The 23423-nt window shown below is 48.7% G+C and overlaps 1 protein-coding gene across 7 annotated transcripts in view; it reads left to right on the top strand.

Moving 5' to 3' along the window:
* The window catches only part of MOCS1 (molybdenum cofactor synthesis 1), a 59550-nt gene that overhangs the window by 5527 nt on the left and 30600 nt on the right, over nt 1-23423 (top strand). For all 7 annotated transcript variants that reach the window (XR_003999690.1, XM_030557292.1, XM_030557290.1 and 4 more), the window contains 2 exons: nt 7536-7668; nt 8089-8256. Coding sequence is in view for 6 of the 7 variants with exons in the window: in XM_030557292.1 (XP_030413152.1) it covers nt 7536-7668; nt 8089-8256 (301 nt within the window). In the remaining variant the exon portion in view is untranslated. The remainder of the gene's footprint in view (nt 1-7535; nt 7669-8088; nt 8257-23423) is intronic.

The raw sequence follows: 23423 nt of genomic DNA, 5'->3' as shown, positions 1-23423 counted from the left end.
TTCAGACAGAAGCAGGCCTAGATTTCCTTCTGCCTGCTGAAAATGGATGACCGAAAGCAGAAGGACTGGTAACTCAGTGTATGTCCACATTGCAATAAAAGACCTATGAGGGTATGGCTACATTTGGAATTTCAAAGCACTGCCCCAGCAGCGCTGCAGGAGCGCTGCCGCGGCAGCGCTTTGAAGTGTGAGTGTAGTCAGAGCGGCAGCGCTGGGAGAGAGCTCTCCCAGCGCTGCATGTAAACCACATCCCTTACGGGTGTAGCGTGCAGCGCTGGGAGCTGCGCTCCCAGTGCTTCTTCCCTGATTACACTGACGCTTTACAGCGCTGTATCTTGCAGCGCTCAGGGGGGTGTTTTTTCACACCCCAGTTGCAGCGCTGTAAAGTGTGAGTGTAGCCAAGGCCTGACACAGTTGCAGCTGGCCTAGGTCATCTAATTTGGGCACAGGCTGCGAGACTATAAATGTCTGTGTAGACCTTTGGGTTGGAGCCTGGGCTCGGAGACCCGCACCCCTCACCAAGTTTCTGAGCCTGGGCTCAAGCCTGAGCCCTGAAACCTGGAGAGTGGGGCGAGTCTACAAGCCTGGGCTCCAGCCCGAGCCCAGATGTCAACACTGCAAATTTTAGCCCTGCGGCCTGAGCCCTGGGAGGCTGACTCGACTGACCTGGGATCTGAGGCTCAGTGTGGTGAATTTTTTTTTTAATATAATTGCACTGTAGATGTACCCAAATAGGGCTAATGGGCCACTTCATGTAAGCAGACACTTATGCTTCATGCCTCTTTTCAGATCTTACCAGTCCACTGGCCAAGTTGTATTGAAAGCCTTCTGGACTTTTGCCATTTGATTACAAAATCTCTGCAGGTGGAGAGCTGAAGTAAATTGAACAATGGTCTCTGGGAAGATTATGTTCCTACAAAAGGATTATCTTTCTGCTCCTTTTTTTTTTTTTTTAAATTGCATTGTTAGAACAGCTGTCAATGACTCATAATGGCCTCAGCTATTAGATGTCACCTCTGCACCTCCCACTGTTCTGCTGTCTGGCTGCACCCTGTTCCATCCCACATGCCCTACTCTGCCTGGCTGATCTGTTCAGGGAGTGCATCTCCTACCTGTCTTCCACCCCCAGGAGTAGCACACAGAAAATCTCCAGAAAACTTCTTGGAAATAGACAGCTGTATCTAGAGTATGGAAAAATATTGTAAATATCTCTAAAAATAGTGCTAGGGTTCCCTTGTTTAAACTATGGAGTGACTAATGCTGCTGGCTACAGCTGGGCACAAGGTGGATTTGATTTAAATCACTAGCCAGGAAGACTCGATTTAATCATGGTTTTCTACATAAAAGTGCATTCTTGTTGGTTGTTGTAACCTTAATACATATTCTTCACAACTCAGAGATAGTTGTAGGTTTCATTTTTAGAAGGTACACGCTTTACATTTTTAAACAGTGATTTATTTTGAATACTTTTCAGATTAGTTTTACAGCTATATCAGAAAATGAATGATTGTTTGGTTATTTCATTTACCAAAGGTAATTGAAGCAGATATTTATGAAGTCATTGGGAGATGAACTGTCTCCAATTCAACAAGTTAATCCAGGGGTCGGCAACCTATGGCACGCATGCCAAAGACGGCATGCAAGCCAATTTTTAATGGCATGCTGCTCCTGCCGGAGTACTGGCCACAGGCCCCACTCAGCCTGCTGCTGGCCTAGGTAAACAGAACCCCAGACCAGCAGTGAGCTGAGAGGGCTGGCGGCGTAAAATCAACATTTTAATTTAATGAAGCTTCTTAAACATTTTGAAAACCTTGTTTATTTTACAATACAATAATAGTTTAGTTATATAATAGAGATTTCTACAGAGAGACCTTCTGAAAAACATTAAAATGTATTACTGGCACACGAAACCTTAAAGTGAGTAAATGAAGACTTGGCACACTACTTCTGAAAGGTTGCCAACCCCTGGGTTAATCATTAATATTTGGAGGATTTTCTTGCCATGCTATATTAGGAGAACAGCACCAGACAGACAGTTAAATAAAACAATTTAAATAAATCAACAATGTTAAGTATTCTGGATTTTTTTCTTCAACAGCAAACATAATATTTTAACAAAACAAGCATATGTCCCTTGGTTCTCACATTTATCTCCAGACTTCTCCACCTTTGTCCAGATCTATTCCTCTCCCAACAGTCTTTTTTATTCACTGAACTTTTTGAAACTTTCCACTTTTAGAGAGAGGTAAGAGAGACTCTGTGTACACAAATTTGCAGAGGGACAGTAGAGTTGAGGTCTGTTATTTCTCCCCTCTATATATTTATTTCTTTATTTTAAACATTTTTGCTGTTAACAAGCACATTACCTCTGGAGACACAAATCCACAGTTTGAGAACTGCAAAACTAAGCATTTCTGATGGTATCTTCTAGACTGAGTCCCATTGGGTAGATAAAAAAAATTAACCTAAATAATCTGTACAGAAGCCTGTGGAATTCCATAAGATTGGATCCCTAATCCATAAACTATTGGAACTCATTTACAAAACTTTTCTTAAACATTACGTGAATATATTGTCTCATGCTATAGAATTATAATCCCCATTCCATGATGAGATATCTTTGAGCTATAATATATCTTAATTAAAACTATCTTTAGATATTCTTTTTGAGGAAAAAACCTTTTATCAGAAACAATTAAATTTTTTACTCATTGATTGTTTTAATTTTTTTTTAAATCCACCCTGGCCAGACATAACATGGGCAGGGCTGTGCATCCTCGCTTCACCAGTATACCTCTACACTTGACCCCCTGGCATCCAACCTGTGCGGGCAGAGCAGTTCTGGAGCACTTTCAGGAGCAACTTTGGACAACTCTTCTGTATAGGTTCTTATACCATGCTCATCAACCCAGTATCTGAGCAGCTTCCAGTAGTGCACTGAGTGATGGGACTAACATCTGTCACATGGCTTGTTCTCTCATCCTCTCCATATCCTCCACATCATGCAGCCCTAGAGTCCAGTTGCTCATTTAATGTCTGAGGTTTACAGTCAGATCTTAACATTTAACCTTTAACCCCTTACCCTTTATAACCTAACAAGGCTAGCTAGAATGACTGGAACTGGCCACTGTAGTCACAGGACTTAAAATATTCCTTTTTCTTTAACTTGCTAACACAATCTGTCTCCTTAAATGATTTTATGATGATGTGTCTGAAGAGCATTAATGGAAACAAAATGCATTGCATTTCTAAGAACCATTTCCACTGCATCTCATACATCTCATCCCATTATTCTAACCTTATTTCATTCCATTTAGAATCAAAGAATATCAGGGTTGGAAGGGACCTCAGGAGGTCATCTAGTCCAACCCCCTGCTCAAAGCAGGACCAATCCCCAACTAAATCATCCCAGCCAGGGCTTTGTCAAGCCAGGCCTTAAAAACCTCTAAGCATGGTGATTCCACCACCTCCCTAGGTAACCTATTCTAGTGCTTCACCACCCTCCTAGTGAAAATTTTTCCTAATATCCAACCTAACCCTCCCCCACTGCAGTGACTGCTTAGTGTCAATCATAATTATTCAATTGGTCTCCATAAAATCTTAATATAATTCCATTAATATCAATGGAGAAATGTGAGCATCCACCACCAGATAAAAGCATACAGGTATTTTTTAAAAAACCTCAAACACTTGGTAATTATATAGCTCCTTTCATTTGAGCCTGTGAAAACCCTTATAAAATGATTCTAGTATTATCCCTGTTTTACAGGTGGGGAAGTGGAAGTACAGTGGGGTTAAATAATTTGCCCAACCACCCCATAGGTTAGTGGCAGAGCTGGGAGTAGAGTGAGATGAAAAAACTACTTGAAAATGTGTATCTTGTGTTTCAGTGCATCTAAGACTTCAGCTTTGGGGTTCATCAGAGCGTGCTTGTTCAGACTTTAAAAGTATAAAAGCTTTTTAAGGCAGATGTATATCCAGACTTGCTAATATACTGCAGCATGCTGCTTAGGAGTAGTCTCACATGGGAAGTGGTTGGGGATTAGCCCAAAGGCAGGGAGCTAACTGGCTGCAGTTACATGTCTTTTTCTTCAGGGTCTCAAACCTCAGGCTCAGCTCTCCATGTTAATAGCAGACCATGGATCTCAGTTCCTTTGTGTCAAATTGTGGTTTTGCTTTCAAATTTTTTCACAGTAGCTATTTCTTTATCCAGAGGCTTCAATGATATGATAGACCATAGGATAGAAGGTGGAGGAGGGAGAAGTGGAGAATGGCCACAGGGAATATGGGTGGGAAGCTCTTTTATATACCTTTACTCTCACTCAAAGGTGTGTTTAAACTTGGCAGAGTGGAGATATGGGCTGGGGAAAGAACCAGGTACAAGCTTGACAGGCGCCATTAATGGGTTAAAAAATTGAGAGATTTAGAAATAAAATTAATGAGGATATTGCGTTATTGTGAAGTGAAGAGGGAATCCCACAGACTTCTGAAGCCTGTACAACACAACATGCTCTCATTTACACTGGTGCATATCTCAAGGAACTCCACTGATTTTAGCAGTGTCCAGATTTGTGCTGGTATAATATTTTAGAATCCAGCCATATAATCTAGATAATGGAAAGCATGCTTGCATTTCTGAGGCATACAGGTGTAGTTTGAGCCTCTTAGAGAAGGCATTCTAGTCTTCCACACAGCATATGTTGAACCTGCAGGCATCAGCAGAAGCAAAATTTTTGGCAAATAGCTCTTTCTTAATTAGTTTGCTCTGGGACCGATCTGTTCTATCACTTTAATGTGTTAATTTAGATATTGGCACTCTCTCTGCTTTTAAAATAAATATTTCTAGAGAGATTTTCTGAAGTCTTAATCCGCATTCACAAACAAGTCTGGGTTTGTTCCCCAAGTAGCTAAGAGATAGGGGTAACCCACTCAGAGGATCAGTGGCTGCAATTTCCTTACTTGGAAATAGGTAAAAGACAGACTTTCCTTTAACTCTCTAATACCCCCCCCATTCTTTATTCTTAGGGACATTTTGCTGGACCAAGGGTCTGTAGTTGATCTCCAGAGCGGAATCCTTGTCCCCTGCTGTAAAGATGGTCAGGTTATAAGCAAGGGTTATGACTCTGAGTAGGAAGCCAGAAGCAGCTGACAGCATGATTTCCTACCAGCACCCCTCTGTGAAAAGGATGAGATGCAGAATTATTTATATCTAAGATGTTTTTAATCAAGGATCAGCTTCTCTTCATGGCCCAGTAAGCAAAGCAGTGGCACTGGGGCTGCTGCTCAACTTTAACCCTAGTGCACTAAACATTGCGTAGGTTTGCTAGTTTTGGTTAGACATATTCCTGGAGGTTTCATCACCTGATATAATCTTTAATTAAAGATTAATCTTTAATTCCTGAAGGCTTCAGGCAATCCTAGAGGGTTTGGCACAACCCTCGGTGGTGGTGGTTCTTTTTTTCCCGCTTTCCACCTTTGTTAGCTGCTGCTTGATATGGTTTGTGTCTTGAGCAGCACTTGTTTGAAACTTAGATTGGCCTATCCCACCCAGGCAGGGGAGTCTCTTCTTAGCTCTGCCCATATTCGACCTCTGTTGGTCAGTTCTCTGACCCCCTGCCCTTCCTGGTGTTTTACTTCCTTTAATTACATATGCATAGAGCCCTGCAAATCTGCAGATGTCCACGGACCATTTTTGCAGCTCAGAGATAGGATGCAGATACAAATTTTGTATCCGCACACATGCGGGAACATAAAGCCAGGGTTTCAGATACTAGTTACTCCAGGTTGTAACATTCCCAAATGTGTTATGCTTCTATTACTTTTTAGGCACACAAAAGAGAAGAGAACAGCACTGTGTTAGTTATGGCCTTGTTTAAAACACTGTCATATTACTATTAGGGGTTTTAGCACTTCCTCCCTGACTAGTTACACGGGGCCTTTCAGCTGGGAATCATGTTAGCCAAGCCATGTCCACAGCACAAGGCTTCTAACACAATTCTAAATACAGCTGTTGCCAACAGATTCAAAGGGCATTTAAAGTGGCCCAATTTGTTCTTATGTTGAACAGGGCCTTTTGCCTTATACTTGAACTTTCACAAGCAGAAGGCTAGCGATGTAGTGTCACTTCTAACTTTTAGTTCTGCTAGGCAGCAAAATGCCTGGAAGGATCATGCCCAGGTTGATCAATTTGAGGGCCTCTGGATGACTATTTTGGGTGTATATCTTTCCCTCTGTCTTTACAAATTTCAAGAATCAAGCTGTCCGTGCAAAATATTTTGCAGAGCAGGCCTGTAGAGGTGTGCGACCGGGGCTCGACCCTCCCTGAGGGCGTAGGGGAGCCAAACCGGCCTGCTACACGTGGTCAGGTCCGGCCCTCTGCTTCAGGGCTGGGCAACAATGCACAGTCACTTGGGCTCAGGCCCTCTGTTGCAGGGCTGAGCAACAATACACAGTCAATTATAAGTGCAGGCCCTCTGTCTCAGGGCTGAGCGGCAAGACACAGTCAATTAGGAATAAAGCCCAGGCCCTGGCGCAGGGCGGGGCAACACTCAGTTCCGGGCTTAGGCCCTTCAGGAAGGGCTGAGCAAACAACTAGCCTTGATGGCCTCCTCAGGCCAGGGAGAGGGGGAGTCTGCCACCCTTGGAAGGGTGGCAGGGGGAACATAGGCCCTCCCACTCCACTGCGTTCCAGCCCGGTGCCCTAGTAGTGGCTATCACGGCTGACGGTCAGTGGGGATCCTGACCGCAACACACTGACATAGGCTCAGGTCAATCTGCAGCCTGACTGGGGTCGGCTGCCCCCGGGCTACTTCCAGTTCCCCCCTGGTCCGTGGTGTCAACTCCCGGGAAGTCCAGTAGCATGGGCTCCTCCTGGCCGGGGCTGGGTGGTAGGTCCGGCAGCTCCTCCAGGAAATCCGGCCAAGCTTGCTCCGGGGGTTCCTCGGAGTAACAACAGGGATGGGGAAGCTCTGGTGGCTCCTCCCAGTTGTGGGCGCACAGAAGCTCCGGCCAGTCAGGGCAAGTGCCCTGGTCCCCAGCAGCTTCCCAGTCCCGAGCTCCCTGTGGTAGGTCTGCTCCCGGCGGTGGCTGGGCTCTGACTGATCTCTGATGGCCGGCTTTTGTGCTTCCGGGTCACCGCCTGACCCTCTGAGGGGCGGGCTTACTGCCCTGTAGTCCCGCCCACTCAGGCATCTGGCGTGGCTCGCCCTCTCCTGGGCAGGAGGGGAGCCGCACCGGCCTGCTACAAGGCCCATAGCAACTGCTACACAAAATGGCTAATTTTATATGGTTCTTCCCCCTTTATCTTAAATATGCAGCAGGAGATGAGAGTCAGGAAACCCCTGGAACTCCTCAGCTATTCCACTGAGACTCACTTTGGTCTTGGTCAAAATCACTTGGCTTCTGTGTACCTCTGTTTTCCCCTTCTGTAAAATGTGGATGATAATTTCCCTGTGAAGTTTAGACTCAGTTAACATTTGTACGGTGTGTTGAAGGCGAAAACAGCTGCCATTTGTTTTATTGCTTTTTCTCCTCAGGAATTGCCAAGCACAGGAAGAAAAGGTTTCCTAACTGAACATGCTGCCCCTTTCTCTGCTTTCCTGACTGACAGCTTTGGCCGTCGGCACAACTACCTGCGGATCTCCCTGACTGAAAAATGTAACCTCAGATGTAAGTCTGTCTGTTTCTTGCCCCTCCATGTCCCAGTAAGCTTCATGTACTGCACAGGATATGGAGGTCCACCTGTAGGAGCTAGAGCTGGACAAAAAATTTAAACTAAAACTCTGTGGGTGAAAAAATACAGATTTGATGACACCAATACTTTTGCCTCCCTCCAGACTTAAGTGGCAAATTTGATTTACAGACCTGTCAAGTAGGTGTAAAGTTGTTTTGGGGATTAAGCCAGCAGCAGTGTCCCTGGGCTTGTTTGTTCATGCTACCTGTACTTCTGAAAGGCAAAACAGTTAGTAATTGCCTATAATTGCCATGCAAAGTGCAGCCAAATGCAGCGTTGGTTCCTTGCCAACAGCTGATCCGACTCTTTTTGCTAATCCTTCCATTTGCCCATGTATTTCTTGATTGCTCATTCAGGTCAGTACTGTATGCCAGAGGAGGGAGTTCAACTGACCCCTAAATCAGAGCTGCTCACTACCCAGGAGATAATCACCCTCGCCAGGCTCTTCGTGAAGGAAGGTGTGGACAAGATCCGATTGACTGGTGGAGAACCACTCATCCGACCTGACGTGGTTGATATTGTGGGTAAGTTTCTGGTCTGGTTTTATCCTTCTTTAGCAGTGCCACAAATCATGCAGCACAAAGATGTCTCGGCCTAATCAAATTGAGCAGCATGGCATGCGGGCTATATTTGGAGGGAATGTTCCCTACCATGATCTGAGAACCGTATTTGTGCCTGTCTGACAAATGGGAGCTGTATGCCTTCAGTGGCAGGTTGAGACACTGTCTCTGCTAGTTCTTCAGTGCATTTCCCCTTTCTGACCAGTGTTGTATCCATCTTGCCTTGATTCAGGTCAAACCAGCTGCACTTCATCCAGGAGCTGACTTTTTTTTCTCCTTTTTCTCCAAAGACATTCTGACATCTTGTTAGTGACAGTGGTTGCATCACTTGAGAATGAGATATATAGTTGAGTGCAATGGGCACACCATTGTCAGACCCCCTGGGCTCAGCAAACTAAATCCCAGTGGGCTTGTGTAGATATTAACAATAACAGAGGGAATAGTATGGATCCCCATGGGACTCTGCACGTGAGCGCCTTTGGAGGCGGGCAGGGGCAGTTACCTATTGCCACTCAGTCTGTTGGAGAGGAATGAATGGAATCACTGTAGGCTTGGGCCACCTACACCTGCTACATCATGTAGCTGGGTTAGTAAGTGGTCCTCTGTGTCAATGGCAGCCAAAAGGTCAAGCAGTGTGAACATGGAAGTCTCGTGTCCATGGCCATAATGTCATTTAGTGCCAATAGAACTGTCTCTGTGCTAGGCCCTCATTGTGAGGCATCCAGGATGTTGGCCGATGTCATGTGTCGTTGTTTGAGCTTGGTGGTTATTGCTCCTTCAGTTATTTTGTCTAGGAAGGGTAGGCTCTAGACCGGATGGTTGTAGGGGAGATCTTCAAGGTCCAGTGATGGCTTCTTAAGGATAGGGCAAACTATTGCATTTTTCAAAGAGTTTTGTAGGTGTGCTTGTCTGAAGGAGACATTGATTATTTCCATTGAGTGGGTATAGTTGTTCTTCGCTGGCTTTTATCAGCCAGGCAGGGCATGGATCCATTTCGTGGGTTGTGGCTCTAACATTTTATGGGGCTTCTTAAGTTTGTTCTGTGTGATGGGGCCAAACTGTGTCAGGGTGGGTAATAGAGTCTGGTTTGAGTGGAGTTTCATTTGTCCCAAAGTGTTCCATACATTTTCAAATTATCTTATCAGCAAAATAAACTGACTACTCTTCCCTGTGGTTGATGCTTGTCAGATATTTGGGCTATGCAGTCTGGATTGATTAGCCAGTTCACTATGCAAAATAGCTGTGCTGGCCTTGGTAGTGGGGGGTAGAAGGCTCATTTTGCATCCATTTGTGGTGTAATCCTGTAAGAGTTGTCTGTGCTGCTGGAGGATGGATTCAGAATGTGGTCTGCAGTCAAGCTTTCTGCCTGTGCACTTTGCCTGCTATAGTTGATCTGTGAACCTGTGTGATCATTTTGGTTCATGTCGGGGCAGGTTGTGGCCATTGTGTTAATGGTAGTAGGTGTTCAGTGACTGTACTATTGGACTAACTCATTGGAGCTTTGGGCATTGTATTTGTGTGGCTTGTTATCCTAGGGTGACTTGAAAACCTAGTATCAGAGGGGTAGCCGTGTTAGTCTGGATCTGTAAAAGCAGCAAAGAATCCTGTGGCACCTTATAGACGGAAAAGGATAAATGGACACAAATCAGACATTAGGAATGGCAATATACAAAAACCTGTAGGAGAGCACTTCAGCCTCCCTGGCCACACTATAGCAGACCTTAAGGTGGCCATCCTGCAGCAAAAAAAACTTCAGGACCAGACTTCAAAGAGAAACTGCTGAGCTTCAGTTCATCTGCAAATTTGACACCATCAGCTCAGGATTGAACAAAGACTGTGAATGGCTTGCCAACTACAGAACCAGTTTCTCCTCTCTTGGTTTTCACACCTCAACTGCTAGAACAGGGCCTCATCCTCCCTGATTGAACTGACCTCGTTATCTCTAGCTTGCTTGCTAGCATATATATACCTGCCCCCTGGATATTTCCACCACATGCATCTGAAGAAGTGGGTATTCACCCACGAAAGCTCATGCTCCAAAACCTCTGTTAGTCTATAAGGTGCCACAGGATTCTTTGCTGCTTTTTTGAAAACCTAGAGAATTCAGGAGCCTACACATATGCATTTTTTTCTTCTTATAGGTTGTCGTGTAACTTACTGTGCATGTGTGTGGCACCTAAAGACATGGAACCCAAAATAAAGGGCTTGTAATTGACAATGGAGGGAGCTTTCACTGAGGCAAGACAGGTCCACTGCTGTGTTTTCTGCAGACTTCCAAGGGACGTGCCAGAGGCACCATTACTGCAGCAGTTTGAGAACAGAGTTGTCGATGCGGAAGTGACCTAGTCCTACAGATGAAGGCAAATAGACTTTTCAGGTCTCCATTGTTCACAACTTGGATATACTCAGTTTTGTGACTTAGCTCTTCTGGGCAGAGGCTGCTCAAGACAATCTGCCGCCCAAGGCAAAACTTCAGTATGTTGCCCCTGTCCAGAGAGCCTGTACTGCAGGGCTGAGGAGGTGGCAGCTGGGGCACTTTCCATTAGAGTTGGAGGATCCTTTTCTCCTGGGACTTGCAGTGCGGAGAGGCAGCAAGGGGTTGGGGAGGGACTCTGGTTTGAGAGGCAGGGGAGCTGGGGACTGGGCAGTGGGTTAGGTATATGGGAGGAGGCTTGGGGGAGTGTCTGGGAAAGGCAGGGGGATTGTGGGGGGGTAGGGGCTGAGTGCCTGCAGGAGGCGGGGTGCCCCCAGTTCACTCTTACCACCTCCACTGTGCACCCCCTTGCTAGGAGCAGGTACCAACTGCCCGCACCCCCCCCCCAACCAACACACACACTTACCTGCCTAGTCTAGTGAGATGGGAGGCTTCCCACCGTCAGATTTGGCACTCATGTAGTGCATATGCGAACGGGCCTCTCCAAGCAGGGCCCAACAGCTTGCCTGACCAAATAGACTACATCAATGTAGTTTGCGCCAGCAGGGTCTCCCCAGGGCAGTTAGAGTGCTCCACAATTCACACCAGTTCTCCCAAAAATCTGACATTGATTGACCTATAACTAGAGCGGCCTCTGCTTCTGCAGTGGAGTCTCTATTCTAGTAAAATGAGAGTGCTGATTGAGTGGGGAGTAAAAAACAAGCAACAAATCTGGTTTTGTTTCCAGTAGCTTAATATGTCTGGCTCGGATGTTCTTTCTTGGCAGTGCATCACTGAGTGGAGTTTCAGTTTTCAGCTGTCTTGTCTGCACTCCCTAGCCTTTGAGTGGAAGGCAGGATTCAGTGAAGGAAACATTTTGTTGAAGGGGAAGGTGAGAGGGGGAGCCGTTGTGATCAATTGGCATAAAAATATGGCTGAAGTCAGGAAGAAGTTGTTCATGTCCAGTAGTTCTGCTTTGATGTAACTCTTAATAAAATTCTCTGAGTACTAGAGAATTCCTGTATTCAGTATTTTTTGCTGATTTTTTTTGAAATGGGAGCTGCAGATACTTTGCTAAATGGATTAAGCAATTGGCTAGTTTTACTGTAGCTTAATGAGCCAAATAAATGTGCGTGATAGAGGAAAAAATATGTATTTGGGGTATAAAATCTTTATTGCCATGAATCTGAGATGGCTGCGTTTAACTCACAAGTGAGTTCTGCACGTTTTCTGAAACAAGTGGAAATAAAAATTTAATAGCAACTCTGGCGTTATCACATATTTTGTTAATGCCTTATGTGTAGTCTACCTACTTCTTATTTTACTTGTCTGAAATACCTTGATATTTGTAAAAATAATGCAACTAATCTGGGCAGGTCTTAGTGACATTTACAAGGATGTTTGTATTAATAGTTTGAAATGTATTAGTACATCATAGTTTGGCAAGTATATATGTTTGGGTGTTTTCATGACCACACGTGATATAAACTTTAGCACTACAGCCATCTCTGGGATGCAAATACTGCCAGCGTTCTACTTCAGCAATACGAAATTATGGGTACATAAACTTTCCCCACTGTACATTTATTTGGAAATGTTGACTGTTTGCTGCTGCTTGTAAATGATATGCATCTTAGTACCAGGCTGCATTTTCCTGTATGGAGCATTGTGTGCTGTGACAGTTTGAAAACAGTTTAACTGTTCAGCGGTGCTGAAAAATAACTCATCTTTTGTAAGTCGTTGGACACATACGTGGGAAAGCCTTGCATTTAGTTAGTCAATAAACTCCTAATCTGTAGTCTTGTTGTTAATTGCAATAAATAAGGAAATGTTTCACAAATTACTGGAGCACTATTCACTTAACTCCAGTGTGATTAGAAATCGAAACCCCGTAATAATCTGAATGTAATAGAACACAACTGTGTAAAACCACCAGTGACCAGTGTTAGATAAATGTCTGTCTTTAAGGGAGTTTAAATTCCAATTATTGCCCTTTTAACTGAAGCATAAATCATGTCCTGCAGACATAAATTTGGAATGAGTATCTTAAAGTGGTCTTTGCAAGATGGTCATTTATAATATTCCTTTACCTGTTAGACATGGTTCACATTTCTGAATTTTGCTATTTTTAATAATCTGTGTTTAATCATTGATGGTGTTCTTCGTTCATACTGGACAATGAAACCAGTTTGGTCCATTTCACTTTTTCTCGTTAGTTAATTCACTTTTTGGGTTTCATGTATTAGTGCAGTGTTGGTTTGTTTGCATCATTGCAGGGAAATATTTACATTATTTCTTAACTGAACCTATGAAAACATTCCTAATTATTCTGGATTTTTAAACCCTTTTTGTGTCTCACTCTCCTTTAAGGCACCTTGCAAGTCCTAGACACGATTCACCTCCCTGAGACGTTTTCCTGAAGCAGCATGCAGTGCTTAGGGTGTTTTGGCAATATTGGTGCTCTGAACCATATCCCCTAAGCCCTAAACCCACTGCACTAGATTCCACCAAGTGAGGGTCATCCTGTCCCCATTACCCGGCCCACTTACTTATACCCATGACTGCCTATAACCCACTGTATGAGCGAGGTACCTTCACTGCTTCCCTACTGCTTCTTGATCCCACCCAGCATACACCCCGCATTGGGGGACCTTACAGACTGTATATGTTATGTGCTAACCAATTCCCAAATACCAGCATCCCCCTATACTCTGTATGTTGCCCCCAATGACCAACAACTGACGCTTTGAACTCTTTGTATCATCTTTATTTAAATATTCTCTAATAAACTTTTATATCTGCTAATGGTAAAACTCTTAAAGTCTGTAAGGGATAGAAGAATAATCAGTAGCACGTTGTGCTAAGACGCTGAGTCTGCACTTCTTTTTTTCCCCAGTGCAATAATATGGCTTGAAGCCAGTGTGGGAAACTAGGTTCTTTAATTTCTTCTTTATCTACAGGCCTGCTGCAACTCCTCAGATTATTTAGAAACTCACATACACCATGAGTCAGCAACTACAGCTTCTTCTTCGAGTGATTGCTCACATCCATTCCAGTTAGGTGTGCGCGCCGCGCGTGCACGTTCGTCGGAAACTTTTTACCCTAGCAACTCCAGTGGGCCGGCAGGTCGCCCCCTGGAGTGGTGCCGCCATGGCGCCCAATATATATCCCTGCCGGCCCGCCCGCTCCTCAGTTCCTTCTTACCGCCGTGTCGGTCGTTGGAACTGTGGAGCGCGGCATAGCTGTCCTCCACGTCCCTAGCTCTCCTAGTTTCTATCGCTTGTTTATCGCTTATCTCTAGTTCTATATAGTTGTTAAATTAGTATTGTTAAGTAGATAGTTTAGTAAATAGCTGTTAAGTAGTTCCTGGCCGGGGGGCTTAGCCCTTCCCGGCACCGGGCGTCAGGCTCATGCCTGTTTCGCCAGGCTTCAAGCAGTGTGCGGCCTGCAAGAAGCCCATGCCTACCAGCGATCCCCACGAAGCGTGCCTGAAGTGCCTCGGGGAATCGCACAGATCTGACAAGTGCCGCATCTGTAAGGCTTTTAAGCCGAGGACAAAAAAGGAGAGGGATCAGAGGCTCCGAACTCTCCTAATGGAGGCGGCACTTGACCCGTCGACTTCGCAGACCGTGGTTTCGGCACCGGCACCGGATCGCTCCGGCACCGAGAAGACTCCTCGGCACCGACCTTCTCCGGCACCGGAATCAGAGCCTAGGCCGTCGAAGTCTAATACTCCGGCCAGGCAGACCCGGCTTGAACGCCTGGCCTCGACATCGGCCGCGGCGCCGCCGGCACCGTCAGCACCGTTGACTCCGGGCCCGGCGGGTCTGTTGAGTCCGGTGCCGCCGAGCTCCCCCATGAGATCTGGGGTTGAGATAATGGTCCCATCCACACCGGAGACCTTCGCCTCGGCTCGGGACCTTATTGCCCTGACGGAGCCTACTCGGCTGCCACCCCCGGTTCCTCCGGTGCGGGTCACGTCCAGAGGCAAGCCTATGATGTCGGCACCGCCCACGGACAGTCGTTCGCCATCCAGGCCCCGACGTCTTGGGCGCTCCAGATCCCGACGCCGCTCGCAGTCCCGGCACCGCTCCCCTCAGCGGTACCGGTCGCACTCGCGGCACCGGTCGGCATCGAGACGGTCGCGGTCAGGCTCCAGTCAACACCGGCACCGCGACTCCAGGAGCAGGTCCCGACGCTACTCGCCGCACCGGTCGACCTCCCGGCACCGAGCTGGTGGCAGGTCCCGGTCCCGATCTCGCTCGACCTCCCGGCACCGAGCTGGTGGCAGGTCCCGGTCCCGGTCGATCTCCCGGCACCAAGCTGGTAGTAGGTCCCGGCACCGAAGCAGCGCCCGGCACCGTGACAGATCCCGGTCCCGAAGCAGCGCCCGGCACCGTGACAGATCCCGGTCCCGAAGCAGCGCCCGGCACCGTGACAGATCCCGGTCCCGAAGCAGCGCCCGGCACCGTTATGACTCCCGGCACCGGTCCCCGGCACCGAGACGATCCTCCGTGCCGGCCCGCGCAGACCCGTACCATCCAGGGTCGGCCCCGCCGTGGCCCTCCAGGCAGCCGTCCGTGTCCTCTCAGACGGACAGCGGCTACGCGCTGGGCACCGACCGGCAGGCGGCGCTGTTTGCTGATCCGCCGCTGCAGGACCAAGGCCCCCCACAGTGGGGATTCTGGACACCCTGGGCGTACCATCAGGCCCAGGGCCCCCAGCAGCTCCCTGCTAGGCCGGCGACTGCAGAGCGTAGGGCCCCTGAAGCCTCTTTGTCTCGCCCCCCTCCCTCCCCGGAAGGGGACGAAGGGTCCAAACAGCAGGACTCCGCTGCGGCTCCGGAGACAGAGGCGAGGGCTGAGGAAGACCCTCAGTTGGACACTATTGTGCCTGGGGTCTCATCATCCTCCTCCCCGGATGAGGCGGTGGCGGGTACCTCCTCCAACAGTCCCCCCCCGCTGGATCTCAGGGCGCACCAGGACCTCCTCAGGCGATTGGCTCAAAACCTGAGTCTGCAGGCAGAGGAGGTCTCGGAGATAGAGGACCCGATTGTCACCATCCTCTCTTCCGATGCTCCCACCAGGGTCGCCCTGCCGTTTATACGGACCATTCAGGCCAATGCCAATACTATCTGGCAGTCCCCGGCCTCCATCCCTCCGACAGCAAAAGGAGTCGAGAGGAAGTACATGGCCCCTTCTAAGGGGTACGAATATTTACATGTTCACCCGACTCCCGGTTCACTGGTAGTGCAATCGGTGAACGATAGGGAGCGTCACGGCCAGGAGGCTCCGGCCCCCAAATCCAGAGAAGCCAGGCGGATGGACCTCCTTGGCCGTAAGGTGTATTCGGCTGGGGCGCTGCAGCTCAGGGTCTCTAACCAACAGGCCCTGCTGAGCAGATACGCCTTTAACTCCTGGGTGGCAGTGGACAAATTTAAGGAGCTGCTGCCACAGGATGCTCGCCAAGAGTTCACGGCCATCTTGGACGAAGGCAAGAAGGTCGCGCGCACGGCCTTGCAAGCCTCCTTGGACGCTGCGGACTCGGCTGCCCGTACCCTCGCGTCAGGAGTTACGATGCGTCGCATCTCCTGGCTGCAGGTTTCCGGCCTTCCGCCAGAGCTCCAGCACACGATACAGGACCTTCCTTTCGAAGGCCAGGGCCTGTTTTCCGATAAGACAGACCCCAGACTTAAGAGTTTAAAGGACAACCGGGTCATTGCGCGGTCCCTCGGGATGCACACCCCCGTGACACAGCGTAGACCCTTTAGGCCGCAACAACAGCAGCACCGTCGGCCGTTTTCCCAGTTCCGCCAGCGGCAGGACCCTTACAGGCGCCGCGGCAGGAACGGGAGGCGCAGGCAGTCGGGGAACCAAGGGGGGCAGAACCAAGGCTCCTCAAAACCCCCGCCTGGTCCTAAGCCTTCATTTTGAAGGTGCGCTCGAGGGCGCAGTAACAGTTTCCCCTACGGATCCTTCCCCTCCGTTTTCCAACCGCCTTTCGTTTTTCCTCCCGGCGTGGTCCCAAATAACATCGGACCGCTGGGTCTTGAGCGTGGTGCAGACGGGGTACCGCCTGCAGTTTGTTTCGTTCCCTCCTTCCCGCCCTCCTTCCTCGTCCCTCTTCAGGGACCCCTCTCACGAGCAATTCCTTCGGCAGGAGGTGCAGACGCTCCTCAGCAAAGGAGCTATAGAGGCGGTTCCCGAAAACGAGAAAGGCAAGGGGTTTTATTCCCGCTATTTTCTGATCCCCAAGGCCAAGGGGGGCCTCAGGCCTATCCTCGACCTGCGAGAACTCAACAAATACCTCGTGAAGTTGAAGTTCCGCATGGTATCCCTGGGGACCATTATTCCATCCCTGGATCCGGGAGACTGGTACGCCGCCCTCGACATGCAGGACGCGTATTTCCACGTTGCCATTTGGCCACGCCACAGACGCTTCCTCCGCTTCGTTGTGGGGGCTCGTCATTATCAATTTGCGGTCCTCCCGTTTGGCCTGTCCACGGCCCCGAGGGTGTTTACAAAATGCATGGCAGTTGTCGTGGCGCATCTTCGGCGCAACCGTGTCCACGTGTTCCCTTATCTGGACGATTGGTTGATTCGGGGCACGTCGGAACAGCAGGTGTACAGCCATGTCCGCGTGATCACCGGCATGTTTGCGAGTCTGGGCCTCTTGATAAACACAGACAAGTCCACCCTGAGGCCCACTCAGAAGGTGGAATTTATCGGGGCCGTCCTGGACGCCACTGTGGGCAGGGCCTCGCTGCCTCGGCAGCGGTTCCAGACCATGGCGGCGATCGTTCAACGCTTGCGGTCAGCCCCGTTGACGTCAGTGAGGACATGTCTAACCCTGTTAGGCCACATGGCGGCGTGCACTTTTGTGACCGACTACGCTCGGCTCCGCATGAGGCCTCTCCAGCTGTGGCTTATCAGTCATTACAGACCAAGGCAACCGCTAGACATGTTAATCACAGTCCCCCAGAAGGTCTTAGATTCCCTCGGCTGGTGGGTGGACCAGTCCGTATTGTGTGCGGGTCTTCCCTTTCACCCGTCTCAGCCCTCGGTATCCCTGACAACGGATGCCTCAGATCTAGGCTGGGGGGCCCACCTAGGGACCCTGCGGACGCAGGGCCTATGGTCCCAGGAGGAGGTGGGGCTACATATCAACATGAGGGAGTTGAGAGCGGTCCGCCTTGCTTGCCAAACGTTTTGTCATCAGCTTCAGGGTCGTTGTGTAGCCGTGTTCACGGACAACACGACGACCATGTATTATATCAACAAGCAGGGCGGCACCAGGTCCTCCTCCCTGTGCCTCGAGGCGATACGACTCTGGGACTTTTGCGTAGCCCACTCCATTCACCTCAGGGCTTCCTTCCTTCCCGGAGTACGGAACACGCTGGCGGATCGATTGAGCAGATCCTTCCTGTCACACGAGTGGTCCCTTCGACCGGACGTCGCTCTCTCCATTTTCCGGAGGTGGGGTTATCCCCGGGTGGACCTCTTTGCGTCCAAGGGGAACAGGAAGTGCCAAGCGTTCTGCTCCTTTCAGGGCAGGGAGCCGGGGTCGATAGCGGATGCCTTCCTCATCCAGTGGTCGACCCACCTGTACTATGCGTTTCCTCCGTTCCCTCTGGTTCACAAGGTCCTCCTGAAGGTGCGCAGAGACAGGGCTCGTGTGATCATGGTGGCCCCGGCATGGCCCAGACAGCACTGGTACACCATGCTGCTAGACTTGGCCGTAGCCGACCCAGTTCCCCTGCCCCTTCATCCGGACCTGATTACCCAGGACCACGGGTCCCTCTGTCACCCAGACCTGCAGTCGCTGCACCTAGCGGCGTGGCTCCTGCGTGGCTAACTGGTTCCGAGCTGCGCTGCTCCACGCCTGTGAGAGAGGTGCTCTTGAGCAGCAGGAAACCATCCACAAGAGCCACATATTCGGCAAAATGGAAACGCTTCTCCTGTTGGTGCGTAGAGAGAAATCTCCGCCCTATGGAAGTTTCGGTATCCGAAATCTTAGATTATGTTTGGTCCCTCAAAGAACATGGTCTGGCCTTATCGTCGTTGCGAGTCCATCTGGCAGCTATCTCCACCTTTCACCCGGGTGCGGACGGTCGCTCCGTTTTTTCTCACCCGACGGTGTCGAGATTCCTTAAGGGGCTGGAACGGTTATTCCCTAACGTCCGTCCCCCTGCTCCAACCTGGGATCTTAACCTGGTGTTGTCCCGGCTCATGGGGCCCCCCTTTGAGCCGTTAGCTACTTGCTCCCTGCTTTACCTCTCTTGGAAGGCTGCCTTTCTAGTAGCTATCACCTCAGCTAGACGGGTGTCGGAACTCCGAGCCCTTGTGGTGGACCCCCCATACACGGTCTTCCACAAAGACAAGGTGCAGCTTAGACCACACCCTGCCTTTCTACCCAAGGTGGTCTCAGCCTTCCACGTCAACCAAGAGATTTTCCTCCCGGTTTTTTTCCCAAAACCTCACTCCTCAGGCAGGGAGCAGCAGCTCCACTCGCTGGATGTCCGTAGAGCTCTCGCGTTCTACATAGAGAGGACCAAACCCTTCCGCAAATCCCCCCAGCTTTTCGTGGCGGTAGCGGACCGTATGAAAGGGCTTCCTATCTCCTCCCAGAGATTATCCTCGTGGGTTACGTCCTGTATCAGGACCTGTTATGACTTGGCCCATGTCCCTACGGGCCGTGTGACTGCGCATTCTACCAGGGCGCAGGCGTCGTCACTGGCTTTCCTGGCCCGTGTGCCCATCCAGGAAATCTGTCGGGCAGCGACCTGGTCATCGGTCCACACCTTTGCTTCCCACTACACCCTGGTACAGCAGTCGAGAGAGGATGCGGCCTTCGGAACTGCAGTGCTCCATGCCGCGACTTCTCACTCCGACCCCACCGCCTAGGTATGGCTTGGGAGTCACCTAACTGGAATGGATGTGAGCAATCACTCGAAGAAGAAAAGACGGTTACTCACCTTTGTAACTGTTGTTCTTCGAGATGTGTTGCTCACATCCATTCCACACCCGCCCTCCTTCCCCACTGTCGGAGTAGCCGGCAAGAAGGAACTGAGGAGCGGGCGGGCCGGCAGGGATATATATTGGGCGCCATGGCGGCGCCACTCCAGGGGGCGACCTGCCGGCCCACTGGAGTTGCTAGGGTAAAAAGTTTCCGACGAACGTGCACGCGCGGCGCGCACACCTAACTGGAATGGATGTGAGCAACACATCTCGAAGAACAACAGTTACAAAGGTGAGTAACCGTCTTTTACTGCAGGTTGTGTCATGTCCTTTTGCCTGCTCTTGAGCACAAGTTCCTGATGTGTCTAGTAAATGGGGTATAGATAAGGCTTTACCAATTTCACAGCTGTGAAAGCGTCATGGTCTGTGAAATAAGCCCTTCCCCATGAAATCTGATTTTCCTCTCGCTGCTAGGAGTACCCCAGTCAAGGGAGAGAGAGAGGGGTGTGTGTGTGTGTGTGTGTGTGAGAGAGAGAGAGGGAGGTTCCTAACTGCAAGTCCCAGCTAGGCTGGGGAGGGACAGGACTTGTATCACATACAGTGTTTTGTGTTGGCTATTGAGTGATCTCTGGCCTGGTCTACATTGTGGGTGGGAGATCGATCTAAATTACGCAACTTCAACTACATAAATAATGTTGCTGAAGTCAGCGTACTTAGATCTACTCACCACAGTGTCTTCACTGCTGTGAGTCGACGGCTGACGCTCTCCCATCGACTCCGCCCGTGCCTCTCGCTCTAGTGGAGTACCGGAGTCAACGGGAGAGCGCTTGGCGGTTGATTTATTGCATTTAGACTAGATGCGATAAATGGACCCCTGCTGGATCGATCACTGCCTGTCAATCCTGCAGGTTATGTAGACAAGCCCTCTGTCAGTATGTCTACACTTAAAATGCTGTAGCACTTCAGTGTAGACCCTACCTATGCCAAGGGGAGGAATTCTCCCACCAGTGTAGGTAGGTAGGTAATCAGCGTAGGTAATCCCCTCCCCAAGAGGCAGTAGCTCTCTTCCTAGCTCTATCTCCACTGGGGGTTAGGATGGCATAATTACTTCTCTCCAGGGTGTGGATTTTTCACACCACTGAGGTGTAAAATCCTAGCGTAGACCAGACCTGCGAAATTAGCTTGTGGGAGAAGGGAGTGGTGTCTCAGCTCTGTTCCTAGTGGACAGACATCCATAACATAAAACTTCCTTTAGTCAGTGTGACATCCCAGGGTACCCTAGCGCAGGAGCTGGTGCAATGTGGAGTATTGGGTGTTTTGTTATCAAAACCCAGAACAGGAGGGAACTTGCCTAAGAGGGCCTATGCTTGAAGCTCTGTTGGCTAATAGCAGGATCCTTGCAATAAGATTTGTCCAAAAAACAAACCAATTTTGAGTCATCAAACAATTATACTTCTCTTAAGCAATGATTTTTATGGGTCTCATTGAAAACAGAACTTTTGTCTCTTCTTCTCTTTATTTATATAAAATAAATTGAATGGCAGCCCTGGCATTATCGCATTTTGTTAATGTCTCATGTTTAGTCTGCTCCTTGTTTTCCTTGTTTGTCTTTGGCTTTTTTAATAGCCGTTTCCTCTTGAAATACCTTGATATTTCTAGAAATAATGCAATTAGTCTGGGCAGGTCTTAGTGACATTTACAAGGCTGTTTATATTAATAGTTTGAACTGTATTAGTACATTTATATATATGCTTGTGTACACCCTCTCCTCTTCCCACCTCCCTTAGCTGACTGCAGCAACAATTAAATTCAGGGCCGCCCAGAGGATTCAGGGGGCCTGAGGCAAAGCGGGGGAGCTGCAGCGCTTATACTCACCCAGTGGCGGTCCGGGTCTTCGGCGGCAGGGGGCCCTTCAGTCGTTCTGTGTCTTCAGCAGCACTGAAGGGCCCCCCACTGCCGAAATGCCGCCGAAGACCCGGACTGCCACCAGGCCAGGGCTTGTGGGGCTCCCACTTGCCCCCCTCCCACCCCCCGAGCAACCCTGATTAAATTTAGCAGGCATGCACTTTGGTCTGGTGGTTGCTGTCCTGGAGCGTGCTGGTATACAAATATGCAAGGCACTCCAAAGGACTGTTCTGGATTCCGATTTGTTAGAAGCACCTTTGAAAATACTGTTGAGGGGAAAGAAGGGAGGGATTTTTCTTTAAGCTGCTAAGAGGTTTGTGCAGCTTTTTTACTAATATTTTCCCTTGAGGATCTCCAAGCTGATGCTGAGGACTGTATGGGGTTATGGTCAGAGTATTTGCGAAATAAAGAATTGCCTTATTTACACAGCCCCATAAGAGTGCCTGGCACTTTGCAGACAAATGAATGCATTATTCAGTGCAACTGAATGTTTTCCAAACAATTTAGTCTTGCAGAGCCAAATCAACTATGTCTCGGTTGCATTATCTTTTAATACTGGTGGTTTTCAGCCACTGGATGGGAAGACCAACTATGACCTTTGCCTTGAGGTAGAAAGAACTTTGAGCAGTTCTTTGTTTTGTTTTGTTATTAGATATTAGATGTATTTTGCTAGGAAATAGCACCTTTTGACTTATCAATAGGAGGGTAGGGAGCCATTGAAAGAGAATATGCCATTTTCAGAGAGAATATTCTGACCACGAAGGGGCAACAAATGTAAAAGTGTTTTGTGGTTTTTTGTGTGCATCTGACGAAGTGGGTATTCACCCACAAAAGCTCATGCTCCAAAACGTCTGTTAGTCTAAAAGGTGCCACAGGACTCTTTGCTGCTTTTGCAGATCCAGACTAACACGGCTATCCCTCTGATACTTGTGGGTTTTTTTGTTTTTTTGTTTGTTTGTTAAATTTAATGCTAAATGCTGCACTTCCCCCTCAGACTACTGAGTTAGGTAGTCTGATCTTCTTTCCCATTCCATTTGGCCATTTGGCTTTATTTGTATGCATTTAGCTGCTGGTGGTGGTTGTTTTTTTTTTTTGTTTGTTTGTTTTTTGTTTTTGTTTTTTTTGCTGAAGTGATTACAGCAGGCATAAAAGCAGCCTTAATCTCTCTCTAATCGCTACTGAGTTTATCGGTCAAACAGTGCAGCATGACACAAGATAGCTGCAAATGTTTCACTGCTTAGCCTGCACAAATAAACAAGCAAGCAAGGATAGTAGCTGGTCGTGGTGAATAACTACAGACACTAAGAATTAGTTCTCCCATCTCCAATTTCTGATCTCTGGATTTTGTCCAGTCTGTTTACTACTCTTTGCAATATCATGCCCTTCATTAGAGTCTCCAGTGAATTGTCTAGTTGTGTATTCATTACACAAAGAAAGAGGCACTGATAAGAACCACATTCTGCCCTAATTGGCTAAATTCAGCTGGTGCCATAATAGTTTAGTGCTGGAGTCTGTCCGGTTCAGGCTGAAGCATGAAAGTCTGACTGGACTCTGCTTAAACTTGTACTTACTAATCTTTCCAGCAGTGACATCTGTAGTGGCTTCTGTAATTTCTCTGTTGCTGGAAGCTTGGTGGTTGATCAATGGCTCCATGTCTAGTTGACAGCCAGTATCAAGCAGAGTGCCCCAAGGGTTGGTCCTGAGCCAGTTTTGTTCAATATCTTCATTAATGATCTGGAGGATGGTGTGGACGGCACCCTCAGCAAGTTTGCAGATGACACTAAACTGGGAGGAGTGGTAGATATGCTGGAGGGTAGGAATGGGATACAGAGGGACCTAAACAAGTTAAAGGATTG

This window comes from Gopherus evgoodei, chromosome 3, assembly GCF_007399415.2.
Source record: "Gopherus evgoodei ecotype Sinaloan lineage chromosome 3, rGopEvg1_v1.p, whole genome shotgun sequence".
NCBI classification, from domain to species: domain Eukaryota; kingdom Metazoa; phylum Chordata; order Testudines; family Testudinidae; genus Gopherus; species Gopherus evgoodei.
This window is presented reverse-complemented; position numbering and strand designations above follow the sequence as displayed.